At 61.4% G+C, this 18769-nt stretch overlaps 1 protein-coding gene across 4 annotated transcripts; it reads right to left on the reverse strand.

Moving 5' to 3' along the window:
- Positions 1–1410: 1410 nt before the first annotated feature.
- Positions 1411–14766, reverse strand: Ppp2r3b (protein phosphatase 2 regulatory subunit B''beta). Of its 4 annotated transcripts, none has more exons than XM_029556114.1 (14): positions 14167–14766; positions 5953–6138; positions 5672–5775; positions 5352–5454; positions 5012–5086; positions 4445–4531; positions 4128–4284; positions 3985–4033; positions 3477–3566; positions 3151–3326; positions 2769–2804; positions 2453–2571; positions 2106–2212; positions 1411–1986 (listed from the first exon to the last, which is right to left on the reverse strand). In XM_029556114.1, the coding sequence occupies exons 1-14, from the start codon at positions 14428–14430 to the stop codon at positions 1842–1844; spliced, it is 1698 nt and encodes a 565-aa protein (XP_029411974.1). In that variant the 5' UTR covers positions 14431–14766; the 3' UTR covers positions 1411–1841. The 4 variants fall into 4 exon arrangements, with proteins under 4 accessions (XP_029411974.1, XP_029411973.1, XP_008851271.1 ...); XM_029556113.1 differs by lacking the exon at positions 14167–14766 and adding an exon at positions 10074–10535; XM_008853049.3 differs by lacking the exon at positions 2769–2804 and having other exon boundaries at positions 14167–14763.
- Between the last annotated feature and the right edge of the window lie 4003 nt (positions 14767–18769).

The raw sequence follows: 18769 nt of genomic DNA on the forward strand, positions 1-18769 counted from the left end.
ACTGGTGGCTCCCAGTTTGAGGCCATTGAGTCGCTGCCACCAGCAGGTGGAGGATGTGAGCCAGATGGGCCCAGGCCAGCTGCCACTGCCCTGCTTGGCATGTGCACGGTGCTCCTGTGGCTGTGCGGTGCTGGTATTGTGCCCCGGGAAACCTGCTGTCCCCCGGGGTGATGAGTGGAGATGGTATGTGGCAAGACACACATGTAACTGACCTGCACAGGTGGTAGAACTGTTTCTCTAGGGGGGACGAAGGATTGAACTCTACAAGCTCCACCCCTGGCTGAGCCATCTTGTCTGGTGAACAGTGTCACGTCTGTGCTGACTCCTGGTGAGGATGGGGCTGGGGACACGGATGCCCTGCACACACTGTGACGTCCAAATAGGGGGTTGGGGACAGTCCGACTAGCCAGTGTCCTCAGCCTGGGTGCACCAGGCCAGTTTCTTACCATGATGATGGGAATGTTCCCAGTGTTTTGCACGGCTTGAGCATGTGTCATAGTAAACCTTGTGAATTTCACACGCTGAGCCTCCAGGACAAGCTCTGAGGTCAGTAGTGACAGCAGCAGGAGCCGAATTTCACAGGGAATGCACCATGGCAACCCTCTACGTGAGACACCCTGAACTGCCGGGGTCTCCAGGCTCCAGGGCCTGAACTATGGCCACGAGGCATCTGACCTGTGCCACCCAGGGCCAGGGGTCCCGAAGTCCCCACCCCTTCCCCATCTCCAGGTTCCCTCCCAGACCCCCACCAATCCCTCCCTGTCCCCACATCCCCTGTCCAGCCCCAGCAGAAATGGTGTCATTGTGGCCAGCGCCACAGTCCTTGTTCAAGGGTCAGAGCTTAAGACAATGCTCCACCGTCGAGTCAGGCGCCTAGGGCGTGGGCTTGCCGTATCCCGAGGTGCACCCCACCCCTGCCCCCTCCCTTCGAGGTTGGCAGCTGACCCCAGCTCTGTCCGCTGCATGTGGGAAGCATCTCGTACACTCCGACAGGAGCTGATGCCGGGTCATCAGTCACCGACCACAGCATCTGTGTCCCCAGGTGGGGTGGAGAGGCCACGTCTTGTGACGCTCAGCAGTGGCCTGCTGTGGGGCCGCTTCCTCGTCACGATAGAGCATGCCCTCGGGGACGTGGTGTCTGGGGAGACGGCAGCGGTGTGGGATCTCAAGGTGACCTGGTCATGCCCGCCGACCTACCTGTCTCTGTGGCCACTCTCTGTGGCTGGTCCCCCGGCCCCTCCCCAAATTGTGACTCTGACATCTGCCCTCAGTTCAGTGGTCCTCAGGGTGTATCCTGAGTCCATGAGTGACCCTGTCGTCATACACACGCCAAAGCCTTGGGTCTCGAGCCACTTGGACTTGTGCGGCTCCCCGTGGCTCATGGCCCCCAACGCACAACAGCAAAATGGGTGAAAATCTCTCAAATTCTTTATTCAAAAATACAAAGGTGAGGTCTGCCCACCACGGCCTCTGCCGACAGTCCTGTCCGTGGTGCCTGGCTGGCCCAGGTCCACCACGGGAGGCCGTGAGTCCAGGAGCCGGGCCACGCGCACCCACAGAGGCTGCACCCCAAATGCGGGACTCGAGTGGCCACCTGCCCAGCACAGGCCAGCACCCGAGCGGCTCTGTGGGCGGCCCTCGGTCCACAAGTGGCCTCTGACCACAGGGTTTGCGGCCATGTGGCCCACGTAGGCACAGGACGCGCCATCGAGGCGTCGGAGGATTCTGAGTCCAATAAATAAAAGCATCAGGGCACAGTGCCCATGGACAGCGGGAGCACGGCAGGCCTGCTGCGACCACCCCAGGCCATCCCCGGGTCACGGGCTCCTGTCCACGCGCGGTCACAGTGGCTGCAGGTCGTCGTCTCCACATGCAAACTCATAGAGCTCCACGTCACCCAGCGGGGACTCTGGGAACGGCCGCTGGGCCAGAGAGGAGCACAGGGCGCCTCGCTTCTGCTCCACGGGGCTCAGCTCCGCCTCGAACCTGCAGGATGGTGCCGGTGAGTGGGGGGGAGACGGGGACGGGGCATCACCCAAACGGTCAGCACATGGATACAGAGTCGGAGTCGACCCATCTGGCCATGACAGCCCCCGCCTCCTCACCCGTCTCCCCAGGGTTCCCCCGCGGCCTCCTCCGCCACCAGCAGGTCATACTCCTCTGCTGCGTACTTCTCCCAGTCTGAGAGCTCAGGGCCGTCGCTGTCGTTCTCCTGTGGGAGTAAATGTGTGGGGAGCACAGGAGGGACATGGGGGACATGGGGATGGGGAGCAAAGGAAGAGGGAGGACGGGGAGGTGAAGGTCACGGGGACTAGGAGCACATAGGCAGCCACAGGCCATGTCGCCCCCACATCCCGTTTTCTGTTCCTTCCGGTTCCCACACGTCTCTCTGCCCTAGGGCGGCCTGCCCCGGTGGGCTCCCACCCCCCTCCCCCTCACCGTCCCCCCTCACCCTCAGCAGGGCCGCCTGCTCGCGGTGCTCCTGGTCCAGGTACTTGTCGATGTTGAAGAACGTGTTGAAAAACACACCAGCTAGTTTGCACTGCTTCAGGTCCCGCAGTGTGATCTTGCCTGGAGGACAGATGGTGTCGGGGGGGGGGCTTGATGGTGGGGACCCCACCCCTCCCTGGGCCCCCGCCACAGCCAGTGACACGGCGGGGGGGGGGGGGGGGGGGGGCTTGAGGGGGGGGACCCCCCGCCTCCCTGGGCCCCCGCCACAGCCAGTGACACGGCGGGGGGGGGGGCACGACAGACAGATACAGACTGACCCCTGATGGCTGCCACGCCCAGCATGTTCCCCTGGTCTGTGGGACGACAGGACATGGCGAGGGATGCGGCCGTGGGCACAGTGTCCCCAGGACTGAGACCCAGGCCAGGGTCAGGGGCCACAGGATGTCGGATGTGGCCATGTGGGGGTCGTGCATATCTGGGAGATGAAGGCGGGGTGGCCCCAGGACACCCCACAAAGCACAAAGACTGTGGACTCCAAACACCATAACATCCTAGTGGACAGTCAAGGAGCGGCCTGATCACCTGACAGACCTGGACGGAGCTGGGGACACGCCACGACACAGGGCACTGTCCTGTCCATGCTGTCCCATGTCCTCCCCGTCCCACCCCAGGTCCCCACTGTCCCCCAGCCGCCATCACCTGGGCTGCACGGCTTGACGAGGTCGAGCATCTGGCACAGGCAGTCGTGGAACGGCAGCGGCTCGATGGCCATGGCATCCAGACGGCGGCTCTGCTCCTCGTAGAAGAACTCCAGCTCGAACATGGACAGCGCCCCGTCCCCGTCCAGGTCCATGCACCGGAACCAGTACTCGATGCTGCCCACGACCGCTCCGTCAGCTGGGTGAGCATGGGCCACGCCCCAGATCATGCAGAGTGGAGCCGACGGACACGGGATGGGCCGACCCCAGATCACACGGAACCCACAGGATGTGGGGACCCATCACCCCACCCGTTGACACACGCACCTGGTGGGCGTGGTCTTGTCCTCCTCAGAGATGAGGAACCACACAAAGTCTGCGTAGCTGATCTTCCCACCCTTCTGCACCTTACGGCCTCTGTGTCAGCAGGGACAGACACGTCACGGACATGTCAGGGGCCAGGCACTGAGGCCACCCACGGCTCCAAGTACAGACTGACGGGATGGCAGAGACACAGCCCAGGCTTCGGGGACACAGGACACGTGTCTACAGCCTGTGCTATATGTGACAGTGAAAAACACACCCAACACGGGACCAGAGTTAAAGAGATGGCAGCCATGACGGCCGTGAATGGCAGGTCTGTGTCAGCTGAGCCATGTCCTGCTGTCCCATGTCAGTGTGCGTGTGTCAACTGGGCCGTGTCCTGCCGTCTCGTGTCAGTCTGCAACCCTCCTAGGTGCTTTGCGCGGTACTAAGTGCCAGAGCTGTGAAGGACAGGGCCCCCGCGGGTCTGACTTCCCACAGTCCTGGACCCACCGCAGACCCGTCTACGCACCGTGTCACGGCTCCCGAGAAGATCCTGTCGATCATCTTCGTAGAAATGGCTGCAACAGAAAGCGTGGTCAGCAGAGGTGCCGGACGTGAGGCCCCAACCTAACCCGACACCCAGCATCGGCCCCCGGCTCCCCCTCCCCGCACCGTGGTCGCTGTGGCGCGCGAGGTCATCGGCGTCAATGAACAGGTCGTGATCAGTGTCGAGCTCCCAGAACTTGCAGTAGATGACATAGAAGTGCTCGTAGGAGAAGAACTCAGTCAGCTGGTTGATGTCGGGCTCTTCCTCCAGCAGAGCCACGTTCTGTGAACCGCAAAGGCCAGCTGCGACCGACCCACCACGCGGTGTCCAACCCCGCCACGCCGCCGGGCCAGGCCTGTGCGAGCCCTGTGAGTGCAGTCGGGCCCTGGGTGCGAGGTGGCCCTGAGAGCGCAGGGTTTGGGTTTGGCCCTGGGGCGGCTACCTGCAGGAACGTGCTCCTCCTCAGCTCTGTACACGTGATCCTGCCCGACCACGACCTGTTCACGGTGTAGAAGATCCGCTGGATGACCTGCGGGACAAGCCGGCTCACACCAGCCTGGGACTGGACAGCCTTAGCACCCCACGGAGCGGCAGGGACACACAGACACAGACGGAGCCAGGATGCGACACCCGGGCTGGGCTGGACCGGATGGCCGCACTGGATGGCCGTGGGGGGCTCACCACGTCCTACAGCAGGTGAGGCCGACCGCAGTTGCACACAGCTCGCACACGACAGCAACAGGGGAAAGCCAAGCCACTGTCAGGCACAGGCTGTTTACGTGTTGGGAATGTCCACGTGCCACACACCAGTGTGCAAGGGAAACACGTCACGCCTCCGGAGTCTTCCCACCCCGCGTCCTCCCCCGCGCCTTTGCAATGTTCCTGTCACCACCAAGGCCTGGACCCCAGCTGTCCCCCACCGTCTTGTCACGTGGCTCTGTGGCAGGGGGCGCGGGAAGCCCCTTAAGCTGACAGATGGCGGGACGTGGTGGCCGTGGCCGCAACTCACCGTGGTGATGTAGCGAGAGTGGAACTCAGATGCTTCCTTCAGGAAGGACAGGCCGGGGTGCGTGTTTACCACGTCCTGCGACACACACGGACACGCTCGCTGGGTCACACGGCCGACAGCCCGGAATGCAGAGTCGTCCGGCAGCCCAGGACCCCACAGGGCTCGGGCGCCAGTGACCGGTGAGCCCTCACGGGGCGCCGGCCGTGGGGCACGGGGACCTCCCGCCTCGCAGAGCGGCCAAGCGCACCGCGGACAACAGGCATCCCAGGACCCGTGTGTCTCCCGACCCAGGTGGCACGTGTGGTCCCAGCCCGGCCGCGTGCGTGTGCAGGGCGCTCACCTGCAGGAAGGGCACAAAGTCCTCCTGCACCAGGTAGTTGCACCCAGGGCTCATCAGCAGCTGCACAAACTTGGCCGCGTCGTCGTAACAGTTCTGCAGGACTCTGCAAGGGTAGGGTACAGACACACATCTCACACCGCGGTCCACATGCACGAGAGACTGTCCACACACATGCACACCACAGCCAGCCGTCCGCAGGCCAGGACACAGTTAATACGTCAGGGCTGAGAAAGGGTATGTGTCCATGGTCCTGCCTGCAGGCCCTGAGACAGTGGCTACAGGTTGAGAGCCTGGGCTGGACGCACCCAGGGCCAACTCACTTTCTCCACATGGCCACGAACTTGTGGACGGACACGGAGCCTGTGCGGTCTCCCCCAGCACCGTAGAAGAGCGGTCCCTTCCAGTACAGCGGGCAGCCACAGGCCTGTGTGTGGGAAAGACGCAGGCCGTGTGGACACAGCTGCACGCACCCCCGTGCATGGCCATGCACACACCACCACGCTCCCCGTGCGCAGACACATACTGTGCCCACACGGCCCACCATCCAGCATGACTCCTGGGGACCCGGGCAGCGCCTCGCTCTGCACCATCTGACACCCACCTTGGCCACGCTGCCCATGTCGTCCAGTGTGGCTCTCTCGTGGGGGAACTGGGCAAAGATGTGCTCGACCTTGGCGATGACAGCGTCGACGTTGACGGAGTCCTGCGGGCGTCCTCTTGGGAAGTAGAACGTGGGAATGCTCTGGCTCGTGGGCGGGGGCCGTGGCTCCTCCTTCCTTGTCTGAACCTGAAAGAGCAAAAGGAAGCTCAAAACGACTGGCACAACTGCGGGTTCCCTGGATAGACGGGACGGTGGCCATGGGCCCCGAGCTGTTGCCAGCACATGCAAAATTCAGAGCCACATGGGTTAGCTGTGCCTGGGCAGGGACATGATGATGTGGCCCCTGTGCTCTGATCTCACGTGAGGTCACAGGCCCACCTACACCGTGGGAACACAGCATGACGCTGGAACCCAGGAGGAACCGGGTCCACGGGGAACAGTGGCCACCCAGGTGAGGCCGAGGGCTCTGAGCAGGCTAAGAAGGGACCAGTCAAGGACTCAGGACCCCAAGACCCTGACCCCGAGCATGGACCCCGAGTGACAGGCAGACACACCCATGAACCAGGCAAGTCAGAGGGGACGAGCACAGAGCCGGATGCCAGGCAGAGCCGGGCCAGTCACCCCACAACGTGCCCTCCTCTCACGTGGCATCAGACACGGGTCACATGATGTCAGGTCCGTGTCCAGCACACGTGGACGGTCGGCGCAGAGGACACGCAAGCCCCGCTCTGTCCGGGCAGGTCAGGCATCTGTCCTTGCTGTGCAGCGTGTGCACCCATGACCGAGGCCCTGCTGTGCAGAGCTGCGCACAGGCACCTGTCATCTGGAGCACAGGGAATGTGCTGGAACTCCAGCTGGCTTCTACATGGGCTACAACAGCAGAGTTACTATGTGCCGACTGAATGAATGCACGACCAGCTGCCCCGAGAAAGGGATGAGTCCAGGCGTGTGTGTCCAGGAGTGTGATGAGTCCAGGTATGTGCCGTGTCCAGGTGTGTCCAGGAGTGTGGCGAGTCCAGGTGTGTGGTGAGTCCAGGTATGTGCCATGTCCAGGTGTGTCCAGGCATGTGTGTCCAGGAGTGTGGCGAGTCCAGGTGTATGCCATGTCCAGGTGTGTCCAGGCACGTGTATCCAGGAGTGTGACAAGTCCAGGGATCCACTGAGAAACCGTCCCCAGCCAGCGTCTGTGGAATCCGCAGGGTCCCGGCCTGGCTCTTACAAAGGCCAAGTTCTTTGGCCACTGCGCTGGCGTGAGGGACGAGGTGGGGGCACAGGGTCGAGCATCTGATTGGGTGTGCTGTTGCCGGCCGGCCATGCTGCCCCCAGGCAGGGACCCCAAAGCCTGCAGGCTGGTGGGATTTGGACCTGTGATGCAGCCAACGCAAAGCAGTGCCCTGAACCCGAGGTTTCTGTCAAGAGGCCGGACCCCGAACTTCAGCCATGGCCCCCGAGGGGGTTCAGATGATCTCATCGTGCCCAGCCCCAGAGCCCAGGACAGAAAGGCATCCGTGGATGAACCGGCTAGAGCCACGGAACCGACAGACCAGACGGGACTGGGCCTCAAGATTCTACAAACCTCAGCTAGAGACATAGCAATAGAAATGAGAGGCAGATGGGACTCGGCCTGCACAGTCAGCAGACACGGGACACAGCCTCACAGTCTCCCGTGGCCTCAGCAGATACAAAGAAGACACAGCTTGTGCACATTCGCATATAAACCTGTCCTGGGTCGTATCAAACAGCAGCCCAGAGCCAGGGCGCCAGAGGTAGCGGACGCTTGAGAATGCGTGTCCTTGCTCCGCCCGCAGCATCAAAAGACAAAGCCGAGCACATGAACAGGAGACTCAGAATGGGAACACAAGAACATGCTGTGGCTGGTCTGAGACCACGGGAAGCGCAGCTGACAACACATGAACAGAGACACGTCCAGGCCCGGCAAGGTGGCTCAGCAGTGAAGGTGCGTGCTGTCGAAGCGACGACCTGAGTTCCGTCCCCGGACCCACATGGGGAAGGACAGACCTTACATGCACCAAGCTGTCCTCGAAGCTCAGAAAATAAACATGTGTTGTAAAGGAGTCCGTCTACAGCACTGAGGACAGTGGATAGGGAGGCCTGCACATAGGACAGCCTGGGCTACAGAGTTCTGGTCCAGCCTGGGCTACGGAGGGAGTTCCGGTCCAGCCACGTCCAGGGCGTTCTGGACTCAGCCGAGGCCGGCCAGATGCCCACGGATATCAGAAATAGCCGAGGCCACTGCAGGAACCCCCCCTCCGGTCGCCCCGCCCCTCCCAGACACCAAACACCACGGCTGCATCTTGCTGGTCCGGAACAAGATTAACACGGGCATTTTTAGACCCATGAGCACAGGCGTGTTCATACAGCTGCCGGGGGACACTGAGGAGGCTCCGACAGACGGAAGCCGTGGGCCCGAGGACTGTGCACGGCACCGTGACAGGCAGAGATCGGACAAGACAGGCCGGCTGTTCCGTGAGGAGGTGCACGCACTAGGTCATGGCACGATAGATGGCACCGCAGGGCCCAGCACAGGAGGCCGCCCTGGGACAGCAGCACACGGAGCAGACATGGCCCTCTAGAGACAGACCGTCCTGGGAAGTGTACAGGATCAGTTTGCTGGCTCACGTCTGCAGCACAGCACGACCCCAACAAGAGATGCCGGCCCAGCACACTGACCCACAGGGCCAATGATGGGTGCGTGCGTGCACATGTGTGCATGTTTCTGAATATGCGTGTGTGCACTTTGGGTGCATGTGTCTGCATAAGTGGGACTGTGCATGTAAACGTGTGTACATGTGTGCAAACTACATGAGACCAGCCCTGTCAAATGTCACAACATGGCTCTGGCCCCCACTCCCCACTTCATCCCACAGAACATGAGCCGAGTAGAGTGTCGCCATAGCGTGGGTGAAGACAACACGGCCTTGCACGCGAGACTTGGGGGTCGGGGAAGGCTGGAGCACATGAGCCAAGCCGCGTGCAGGACAGCACACAGTGTCTCGTGATGGTGCACAGCAGGACACTCGCTCAGAACTTTCCTGCACTGGGGATGAGGAGCACAGAACACGGAGCTCAGCGCCACGTGCCGGGCTGGATGGTGCTCAGACTGTGTGGGCCTCGGGAGCGTGGGGGGGGGGTCACCCACGCAAGACCAGAACAGGGGACCGTCCTTCCTCACACGACCATGCACTGCCATAGTCCGCCACTGTCACCATCCTCCACCACAGTCCTGCCAGAGTACTCAGCACACAGCCCCCGAGTCTACATCCCCCACGTCCCCACGTCCACGTCCCCACATGCATGTCCGTGTCCCCACGACGTCCATGTCCCCACGTCCCTCCCCCCACACTCTGGCAGCAGCTGCTGAGAACTGTTTCCTGACACACACCCGCCCCTCAGAAGAATGCAGATTCCCAGCAGGTGCGCTGGCTTCAGAGGGGGATGCGGGGGAGTGCGTCCTAGGGAGCCTGTGCTTGGCAGTCAGCACCCAAAGCCCAGCACTCAGACTCCCGGTTCCTCTGCACAGTCAAGCACCCAGGACAGGACAAGACAGGCCGACGAGGATGGATGGGCAAGGGCTGGGACCCTGACAGGTGGAGGAGAGGAGAGGGGCGGGCCAGGCGGGGACGGTCGGGCACAGCTCCGTCTCCCCCGACAGTTGGCTCCTTTCAAGGGGGCACACGCAGCTGCCGCCCTGAGATCAAGCGGGGGCCGGGGTGCTGGACACAGTTACTGCCCACACGGGGTGCAGAAGTCCCCAGCAGCCAGGCCAGCACCAAGCTGCAGGATGGCGCCAGGAACACGCATGTGTGCGTGTGTGACACACAGGGGACACGGACGGAGGACACGGGGGGGGGGTATGCAGGGCACTGTCTCCCCTCCTCCAGGCGTCTCCCAGTGCCCCTTGGACGCCACACGGCCTGCGCTGCGACAGCCGCTGGGCCACAGGGACGGTGTCGGTCTCGGCCGCCGTCCCAGCCAATCTCACAACCGGCGAGGGGCACGTGGGTCACCCCCAGACCCAGGGCCAGCTCGACCCGCGGACACGGACACACGGGACGGACACACGGAGCACGACGGACGGACGAACAGGGCGACAGGCCGACCTGCTGGAACGCCTGCAGCCTCTTCTTGAAGCGAGACGGCAGCACGAAGTCACAGCCCCGGGCCAGCGCCGCCAGCTCCTGCCGCAGGTCGGGGTCCCGGCGCAGCGACTCGGGGCGCATCGGCCTGCGGGGCCCGGGCAGGACCAGGACGGGCAGGACGACGGGCAGGACGGGCCCCGGGCGCAGCGGGAGGCCGGGCTCGGTGCTCTCCATGCGGGCGGGGCGGTGGGAAGTGGTGGCTGCGGGCGGGCGGAGTGTGGCCGGGAGGGGGAGCACCGCCCCTCCCATGGGGACACGGCCCCTCCCGCCACAGCCCTCGGGGCCCTCCGCCCTGCGCTGCGCTGCCCCACCAGGTCGGCCTGGCCTTGCCGTCCACACCGCGGCCCTCACCGTGCACACCCCGGTCCTCCTGTCCCTCCCCGGCTCTGCGGCCCAGGGCAGGAAGGACAGGTCCCCGGCCGCCTGTCACGTGACGCCCCTCCCCCCAGCACACAGATAAGTCCTCTGAGGCCACCGGGAGGGAGAGCGTGCTCACTGCTCAGCCTGCAAGACAGGGATCCCAGGCCACGGGGACCCGGCCACAGCCTATGAACTTCGCCCGGTGGCAGCTTGTGGTCAGAGTCCCTGTGGCCTCCCTTCCCTGCGCGGAGTGCTGTGGCTGTCAGAACATAGGACACCAGCTGTGTCCCCGGCACAAAGATCAGAACACACCTGCACCTGTGCATACACCGCCTGCTCTAGTTTGTTCTTCATTGCTGTGACAAAACACTCTGACCACTACCAAGCTGGGGAGAAAAGGGTTTATTTAGCTCACATCTCCTGGGTCATCGGGAGCCCAAGGCAGGAACTCAGGGCAGGAACCTGGAGGCAGGAGCTGGAGCACAGGCCATGGAGGAATGCTGCTTACTGGCTTGCTCCCCTGGCCCCTGCTCAGCCTCCTTCCTTATGAACACAGGCCCACCTGCCCAGGAGTGTCACCACCACTCATCAAGAAGATGCCCCTCAGACATGACCACAGGCCAGTCCAATAGAGGCAATTCCCCAATTGAGGCTCCCTCAACCCAGGTGTGTCAAGTTGACACTAAAGCTATCCAACACAACTGACCCCTTGTCAACTTGACACACACACATCACTATTAAACCATAAGCTTTCCAATTCTTGTCCCCAAGATATGTTAACATTAGTATCACAACATAAGACAGTACAGCCTTAAAAACCCCACAGTCCTTAAAAAATCCCAACACTTAAAAGTCCATAGTCTCTTTTAAAAGTCTCTTAACTGCGGGCTTCTGTAATATCCAAAACAAGTACTGTCTTATTTCAAAGGGAAGAATCGGGCACACCTAAGCAAAGCCAAAGTCCAGCAAAGTAGCTCAAGGCTGGACATCTGGGATTCACTCACGATCTTCTGGCTCCAAAGGGTTCTGGCAGCTCCACTTCTCTGACTCTGCCGTCCACAGCACACACAGCTCATCTCACAGACCCAGGCCAGCTCCATTCCACACCTGCCGCTGTCCTTGGTGGTCGTCCCATGGTCCTGACATCTCCAAAAAGCCGGGGTCTCCACTGAAACTGAGGCTACACATTCACCAATGGTCTCTTCTGGCCTCTCCAGGTGCAAAGCCCCAGATTCTCTCCACAACCCCTTCAATCCTGTGGTCTTTGCTGCAACTGAAGCTGTTCTTTCACCTATGGCCTTCCCTGGCCTCTCAGAGTGCCAAGACTCAGCTGCTCTCTGTGACCCCCTTTACGCTTTCAACACCAGAACCACGCAGGAGACTCTTACTCATTACCAAGTCCTGCTTCCAGCTTGAACTGGAGGCTCAGGTCCCCTCTACTGACCCTGAGGAAATACATTCCAGAAGACTTCACCACACTGATGCAGGTCTGTTACTTACAGCTGATTTTTCAGACCCAGCTAACCAGCATCAATTGTCCCAGTAAAGCAAAGGTTTTGCTTCAGGTTCTGGTCTCTTCTTAATCACAGCTGATTCTTCAGCCCCAGCCGACCAGAACCCACAGATTCTCAATCCACAGCCCTGATAATCTCCGTTTCCCTTTGAAGCATCACAAGCCAGGCATCCGTCGTCTACAACTCTTTCAGCGTAATTGTTCCAAGCTCCACAGCAACAAACTCTGAGCACGCAATGGCTTTTCCAGCCCAAAGTTCCAAACACTTCCACAGTCCTCCCAAAAACACCAAGGTCAGGCCTGTCACAGCAATATCCCACTCTCTGGTACCAATTTCTTTCCCAGTTTGTTTCTCCACTGCTGTAACGAAACACTCTGACCACTAACCAACTTGGGGAGGAAAGGGTTTATTTAGCTCACATCTCCCAGGTCACAGTTCATCAGGGAGCCCAAGGTAGGAACTCAGGGCAGGACAATGGAGGCAGGAGCTGGAGCACAGACCATGGAGGAATGCTGCTCACCGAATTGTTCCCTGGCCCCTGCTCAGCCTGCTTTCTTATGCAACACAGGCCCACCTGCCCAGGGGTAGCATCACCTACAGTGGGCTGGGCCCTCCAACATCACTCATCAAGAAGATGCCCCTCAGACATGGCTACAGGCCAGTCCAACAGAGGCAACGCCCAATTGAGGCTCCCTCAACCCAGGTGTGTCAAGTTGACACTAAAGCTCTCCAGCACACCGCCCTATGATCTCACTGTCCCGTGGCCTCACACTGTCCGTGACCACACACTGTCCCGTGACCTCACACTGTCCCGTGACCTCACACTGTCCCCTGGCCTCACACTGTCCCGTGACCTCACACTGTCCCCTGGCCTCATACTGTCCTGTGGCTTCACACTGTCCCATGGCCTCACACTTTCTTGTGATATACCCATGAGACTCGGGGGGCAGGGGGCAGCGGCAGCACAACCGCCATGGAAGACAAGCAGGTGAGAACCCGAGAGGGAGGTCAGTGGGCACGTCTGTCGCGGATCCCGGATACCACGAGGAGTCCACAATCACCAAGAAACACGCTGAGAAAGCTCAGGGACCTGAGTACTGAGACCCAGGTACTGAGATGTGTGAACAGAGACCCGGGTACTGACACCTGTACCGAGAACTGGGTACAGGATGGTGCTGACTGAACACAGCACCTCCAGGTCTCCATGAACCCCAAGGTTAACGTCGCAGCTTCCAACACACCACCAGGAACATCACAGGACGCCACTTGATAGTTACACAGCTGCCCTGCACTCACAACCTCCCTGGAGCACCACCACAGACCGCGTAGATGCAGATCCTCCCGTGAGCACCATCACGTCACTTGTTGTCCACCATCACCTCTGTGCGCTGTCCCGTGGATCACCATCAGCCACAGTATGTTCAGACCGGACCCACCCACAGGACGCTGCTGCCCAGTTTTGAGACGACCGTTTCCACGCAGCAGAGCTCACAGAGACATCTGACACGCGTGGACGTCACGGCACGCGTGGTCGGGACCCAGGAGTGCAGTCAACGTAGCCACAGATACAACTCATGATGCCCGCCCTGAAAATGCTTCAGGCATGGACAAGGCGGGGCTGACCCCCGCTCTGAATCTCGGTCTACACAGCTACAACACAACATCTGTGCTGACCCCCCAGGCCTAGTCGAACGATGGGAACGGAGTAGCCAGCTCCACACTTGACAGCACTGGCTGTCGATGCAGAGGACTCAGTTCCATGCCCAGCACCCACAACCTGTGGAAGTCCAGCTCTACAGCACCCCACCTTGTGGCGGACTGCATGGGTGCTGCACGCTGAATGCCCATGCCCACACCTACCCGGCTATTCAACTCTAAACTACATCTTCAGAACTGGCTCAAAAGCAGATTTTGTTTTGCTTCCCCCAGGAGGTGGGATGTGCACGCAGCCCGGAGCTGCGCTGCACAAGATCCTAGCTGCCCTAGCTGGGTTGGACACGGTCCTCTCGAGGTACTGTCACTCGGGGCAGGTGCTGTGGAGAGTACAGGCGTGGAGGGACGTCTACACGACCTTGGCCGCGCGGCACACGGCCCTAGGAGTGTTGCACACGGTGCACTCTGGGTCCCGTCGCTAGGGGCAGGTCCTGTGCTGGGTGCTCGCGGAGTGGAGGGGCACTTACGAGCCGGGGCCCCGCGGACCTCCGGGCGGTCCGAGCGGGCCTGGGGCTGGCGGCGCCGAGGTGCAGCGCGGCTGCGGGGCTGGCGGGGGGCTCGGGCCTGCAATCCGGCCACAGCCGTTCGGCGCCGGCCTCGCGCTCGGGCGTCCGGATGCGCTGCAGGCTGAGCCGCAACATGCGCTGCGTGGCGGCGTCGCTGAGCCAGCACAGGAACAGCTCGTCCACCTTCATCTTCAGCACCGGCTGCAGCACCTTCCCGGGCGGCATGGCGGGAGAGGCGGACGGAGTCGGTCTCCTCGCTGGTCCCCGACGGCCGTGGGGAGGTGGCGGGAGGGCGGCTCTCCCGAGAACACGCCCGCGCCACTCCCAACAGCTTCAAAACGGCCGCGTCCGCCGGGCGGCCAAACATGGCGGCGCGCCGGTGGCGTCATCGGACCGCGCCGCGACGTCACGGCGCCGACCCTCCACTAGCCGCCAGCGCGCCGCGCTACGTCCCGAGCCTCAGTGGGCAGCGCTGAGGGACACCGGAACCCGGTTACGACCAGACGCGGGCCTCGGCGGCGCGGCCAGGCATCCGCCATGCTGCGTGGAGACGATTCGCCCCCGGCGCGGCGCCTGTGGGACGGCCGCGTAGATGTGCGCATGCGCGGGGAATGAATGCTGGACGCCTGTACATGCGCAGTCCTGGTCGCTGAAGGCGCTTTCCACAGACCTGGCAGTTGGAACGTACACCCTGTTGCGCAGGCCTGGCACTTGGCGTATGCACTGTGATATACACTGAAGCTGCCTTCCCAAAGCCTGCCTTTGAGCGTATATATAGTGCTATTCACTAAACACACGTTCCACGGGCCTGGCACTTGGCGCATGCGCAGAGCCAAGGCTGCCCATAGGAGGGAGAGGGCGGGGCCTTCGGGAGCGCATGCGCAATGGGTAGTATGGCCTGACGCGCCACGTTTGAATTTTCTTTTTTTTTTTTTTTTTTTTTTGAGGACGGGCCCCCCTGTTACCCCCAGCTGTCCTGAACCTCACTATGTAGCCCAGGCGGCCTTTGACCCCCCACCCGCCAGCCTCTGCCTCCCGAGTGCTGGGATTAAAGGCGTGCGCCACCACGCCCAGCTGAAGTTTCTTAATTAAATAACGTGCAAATGTAAAGTCCGCGGATCCCGGGATCGGTTCACGCCGGTTTTGCTAATGACGCAGTAGCCTCAGGCTGGAAGGTCCGTCCCGCGCGGGCTTGAAAACAGCGTGGACGGTCCGCGCTCGTGAGGAAGTTGTTTCGTTATCGGCGTCGGGCGCAGACACGGCAGCTCAGGTATCCATGGTTGCCAGTGTGCGGATTCCCGGCCGAGCGAGAGGAAAGGCAAGGCCACGCCCCTTCCGAAGGCCACGCCCCCCGCGAGCAAGGCCCTGCCCCTTCGCCGGCTAGGCCACGCCCCGTCCACTTTGTCAGCCCAGATGTCACCTGGCTGGGGGGAGAAACAGACTACAGAGAGACAGACAGACAGACAGGAGAGCGCGGCCTCTGGTGCAGCTCAGGAGCCCGGGTTTTATTGTCATTTATTTTCCTACTTGACGTGCGCGTCACTTGCCGTGTGCACCGAAGACGCAGCTCTGTGCAGTTTGAGCCCCTGGAGCTTTAAATAAACAACAGAGTCAGAAGTTAAAAATACCCGCGTGCACGGCCGGCCATGACCGAGCTATAAATACCCGGGAAAACTCCGGCCGGGATCGCGGGTCTCGGACCTCGGCTCTGCAAAGCATCGCGGGAACGTGTCCCCTAGGGAACCCGGGCTCGGGGAACCCGCGGCGCGACACACGCCAACCACGCGGGAATCCGTCCGTTCACGCGCGTCTCCTCCACAGTGTCCCGTGTAGCCCGGGCCTCAAATTCGCGGCAGCTCTCCTGCCTCAGTTTCCCCAGAGCCAGCGAATACCCAAGAGGGGACGGATGGTCACAGCGTCACCATGGTGACCGAGGGTCAGAGTTCCTGCCGGGACCAAGGACTGAGGAGGCCACACTGCGGACGGCAGGTCCCCAACACGACGTCACACTGTGCGCCACGTGTTCCCACATGAACACCACATGTCTCCCCTAACCCTAGCCCTGATCCACCCAATCACCCATCGATAATCCATCATCACCATCATCATCGTCACCTTCGCAATCACCACCGTCACCACCGTCATCACCATCATCACCACCGTCATCCCTATCAGCATCGTCATCATCGTCGTCCTACATCATACATCACACATCCGTGCAATGAAGCCGACCTACAGGCAGCACTGCACGTGTTACTTGGTGTCCACAGCACAGATGCTGTGTCCATGGGCTGCAGCTCCCGCTGCGGACGTTTCCCGTCCATCCGTGTCCGTCGTCACCCGCTGCCCGCCGTGTTTCTGTGTCCACTGACACTGCAGCGCGGGTTACAGCTTCGCTCCTTTTCCTGTCTGTGTAATATCCCACCGCGTAGCCCCATGTCTGTTGGTTCTTTTCCGTGCGGACATCGATGGGGTGACGGGTGCTGACTCAGCGGCTGACCGGGGGTCTGAAGGGGGGCCGTTGGGACCCCGCAGGGACACGACTTCTAGACTGTGTCTGGGGTGAGGAGTACTGGGCAGGGAGGTTTAGTGCTGGGTAGTGTGGGTTTAGTGCTGGGTGACGAGAGGCCCAAAGTCAGCCACGCTGTGGTGTGCACAGAGCAGGACTTACAGTAACAGGACCCGCGGAGGGGCGCGGGGTGATGACGTCATGTGACAACTGCGGGGGCGGGGGCGCTCCCAGGGCTGGGAGCAGCTGCTACCTAAGAATAGACCCGGATGTACATTCCAGAGCACACACTGCGGGGTCGGCCCGAGGTCGGGGGAGGGTGCTGGGGACACGGTGCGGGGAGTGTGGGAACTCGGTCTCGGGGTTCAGCCTGCTAGACAGGAGGCAGACAAAACAGATGGGAAGAGCACTGTGCACAGCACTGCCTGGAGAAAGCCGGCACTGTGCACAGCACTCCGTCCTTCCCGCTGCATCCTGTCCTTCAGCTTCGGACCTCAAAAGCATCAGGACGGAGACAGAAGCCCGAAAGCCCGGGGTCCACTTCCGGTCCCGCCGCACAAAGTGCACTCACCTAGTCACTCAGCCATCAGCACTCATTAAGTGCTATCACCTAGTCATTCAGCTGCACTACTCACTGAATGCAGTCACCTAGTCACTCAGCCATCAGCACTCAGTACACTCACCTAGTCAGTCATGAGCACCCACTAAGTGCCATCACCTAGTCACTCGGCTATTAGCACTCACTGCACTCACCCACTCAGCCGTCGGCACTCAGTACACTCACCTAGTCACTCAGCCATCAGCACTCACTCACCTCGTCAGTCATGAGCACCCACTAAGTGCCATCACCTAGTCACACAGCCATCAGCACTCACTTCAGTCCCCTAGTCACTCAGCCATGAGCTTTGTGCGTCTGTGACTCGGCGCAGACCCTTCCCTGCCTGTCGGGAGACCCCGTTTGCGCACGGCTCCTTCCCACGTTCAGGCAGGTCTTGGGGTTCCGATCCTCTCCGCGGTGGGCCCTGTACACCGTCCGGGGTCTGATTCCTGAGGATTTGCTCAGTGACGTCCTCGGGAAACCTTTGCACACGGATCGGCCATGCGGTGGCGCTCGGACCCCGGACTCGACCTCCCGCCGCGCGTCTGTAGCGGGTTTGTCCACCGCGGCCTGGGAACCGTTCAGAAATGTGTGCAGACCTGACCTGGAACCGGCGCAGCCCGGTGAGGCTGGCGGTGTCAGGACTCGCGTAGCCCATCCCACACGGCGGGCCTGAGGCCAGCCACTGTAAGCTGTTGGAGCAGACAGGTCAGCGTGGGAAACAGAAACGAAAACTGCAGACACTGTCCGTTGGTACAGTGGAATACTACTGAGCTCTGAAAACAGGAAAAGTCACTATGAGGAGAGCCATAAACCTTAAAATCGGGAGGTGTGGTTTGTTTGTACTGTGGCCTGTTATGAAACCCTGAAAGAGACCGACGCCATCCTCTGCAGGGGCCTCAAGGATTCAAGGCGCTGTCCTACCCTGTGACGTCAGCACGTGGTTCCTACGCTGGTTTCCACCCGATACTGAGCCCTGACACACGTCTCTCAAAAGATCCAGAATCCAGTCAGGGGTGACCAATCTATTCCCGACCCGACCGGTGTCCAGGCGCCAGGAGCTTCGTCAATCGTGGATCGCGTTGGGAACCCGGAGCCGTGTGCAAAATGGGGAAACTGAGTCGGAGCGGGGCCCAGGGGCAGGCACCCGGGGTTCCTGTGCAAACGGTGAAACTGAGTGAGGGCGGGCGCGAAGTTGGGAGCCTGGGAGGAGGAACACGGGGTCGTGTGCAGAATGGGGAAAATTGAGTTGGGGGGACACTCGGAGCTGTGCGCAAAATGGGGAAACAGAGTCAGGGCGGAGCCTGGGGTCGGGGACCGAGGGTTCATGTGCAAAACGGGGAAACTGAGTCAGGGTGGGGCGCAGGGGGGTGACTCGGAGCCGTGAGGAAAATGGTGAAACTGAGTCAGGCGGGGGCGACGTGGGGGACGGGGGAGGGGACCCGGAGCCAGGCGCA

Source organism: Nannospalax galili, unplaced genomic scaffold, assembly GCF_000622305.1.
Source record: "Nannospalax galili isolate Female #2095 unplaced genomic scaffold, S.galili_v1.0 scaffold3027, whole genome shotgun sequence".
NCBI lineage: Eukaryota > Metazoa > Chordata > Mammalia > Rodentia > Spalacidae > Nannospalax > Nannospalax galili.

Excerpts from the sequence above, each read along its gene's own strand:
- Ppp2r3b (XM_029556113.1), bottom strand. The coding sequence starts at position 10,361 with ATGGGAGGGGCGGTGCTCCCCCTCCCGGCCACACTCCGCCCGCCCGCA. Across the intron at positions 4,034-4,127 it reads CGCGCGCCACAGCGACCACG|CCATTTCTACGAAGATGATC; the intron begins GTGCGGGGAGGG and ends TTTCTGTTGCAG. Across the intron at positions 3,327-3,476 it reads GACAAGACCACGCCCACCAG|CATCGAGTACTGGTTCCGGT; the intron begins GTGCGTGTGTCA and ends GGTCGTGGGCAG.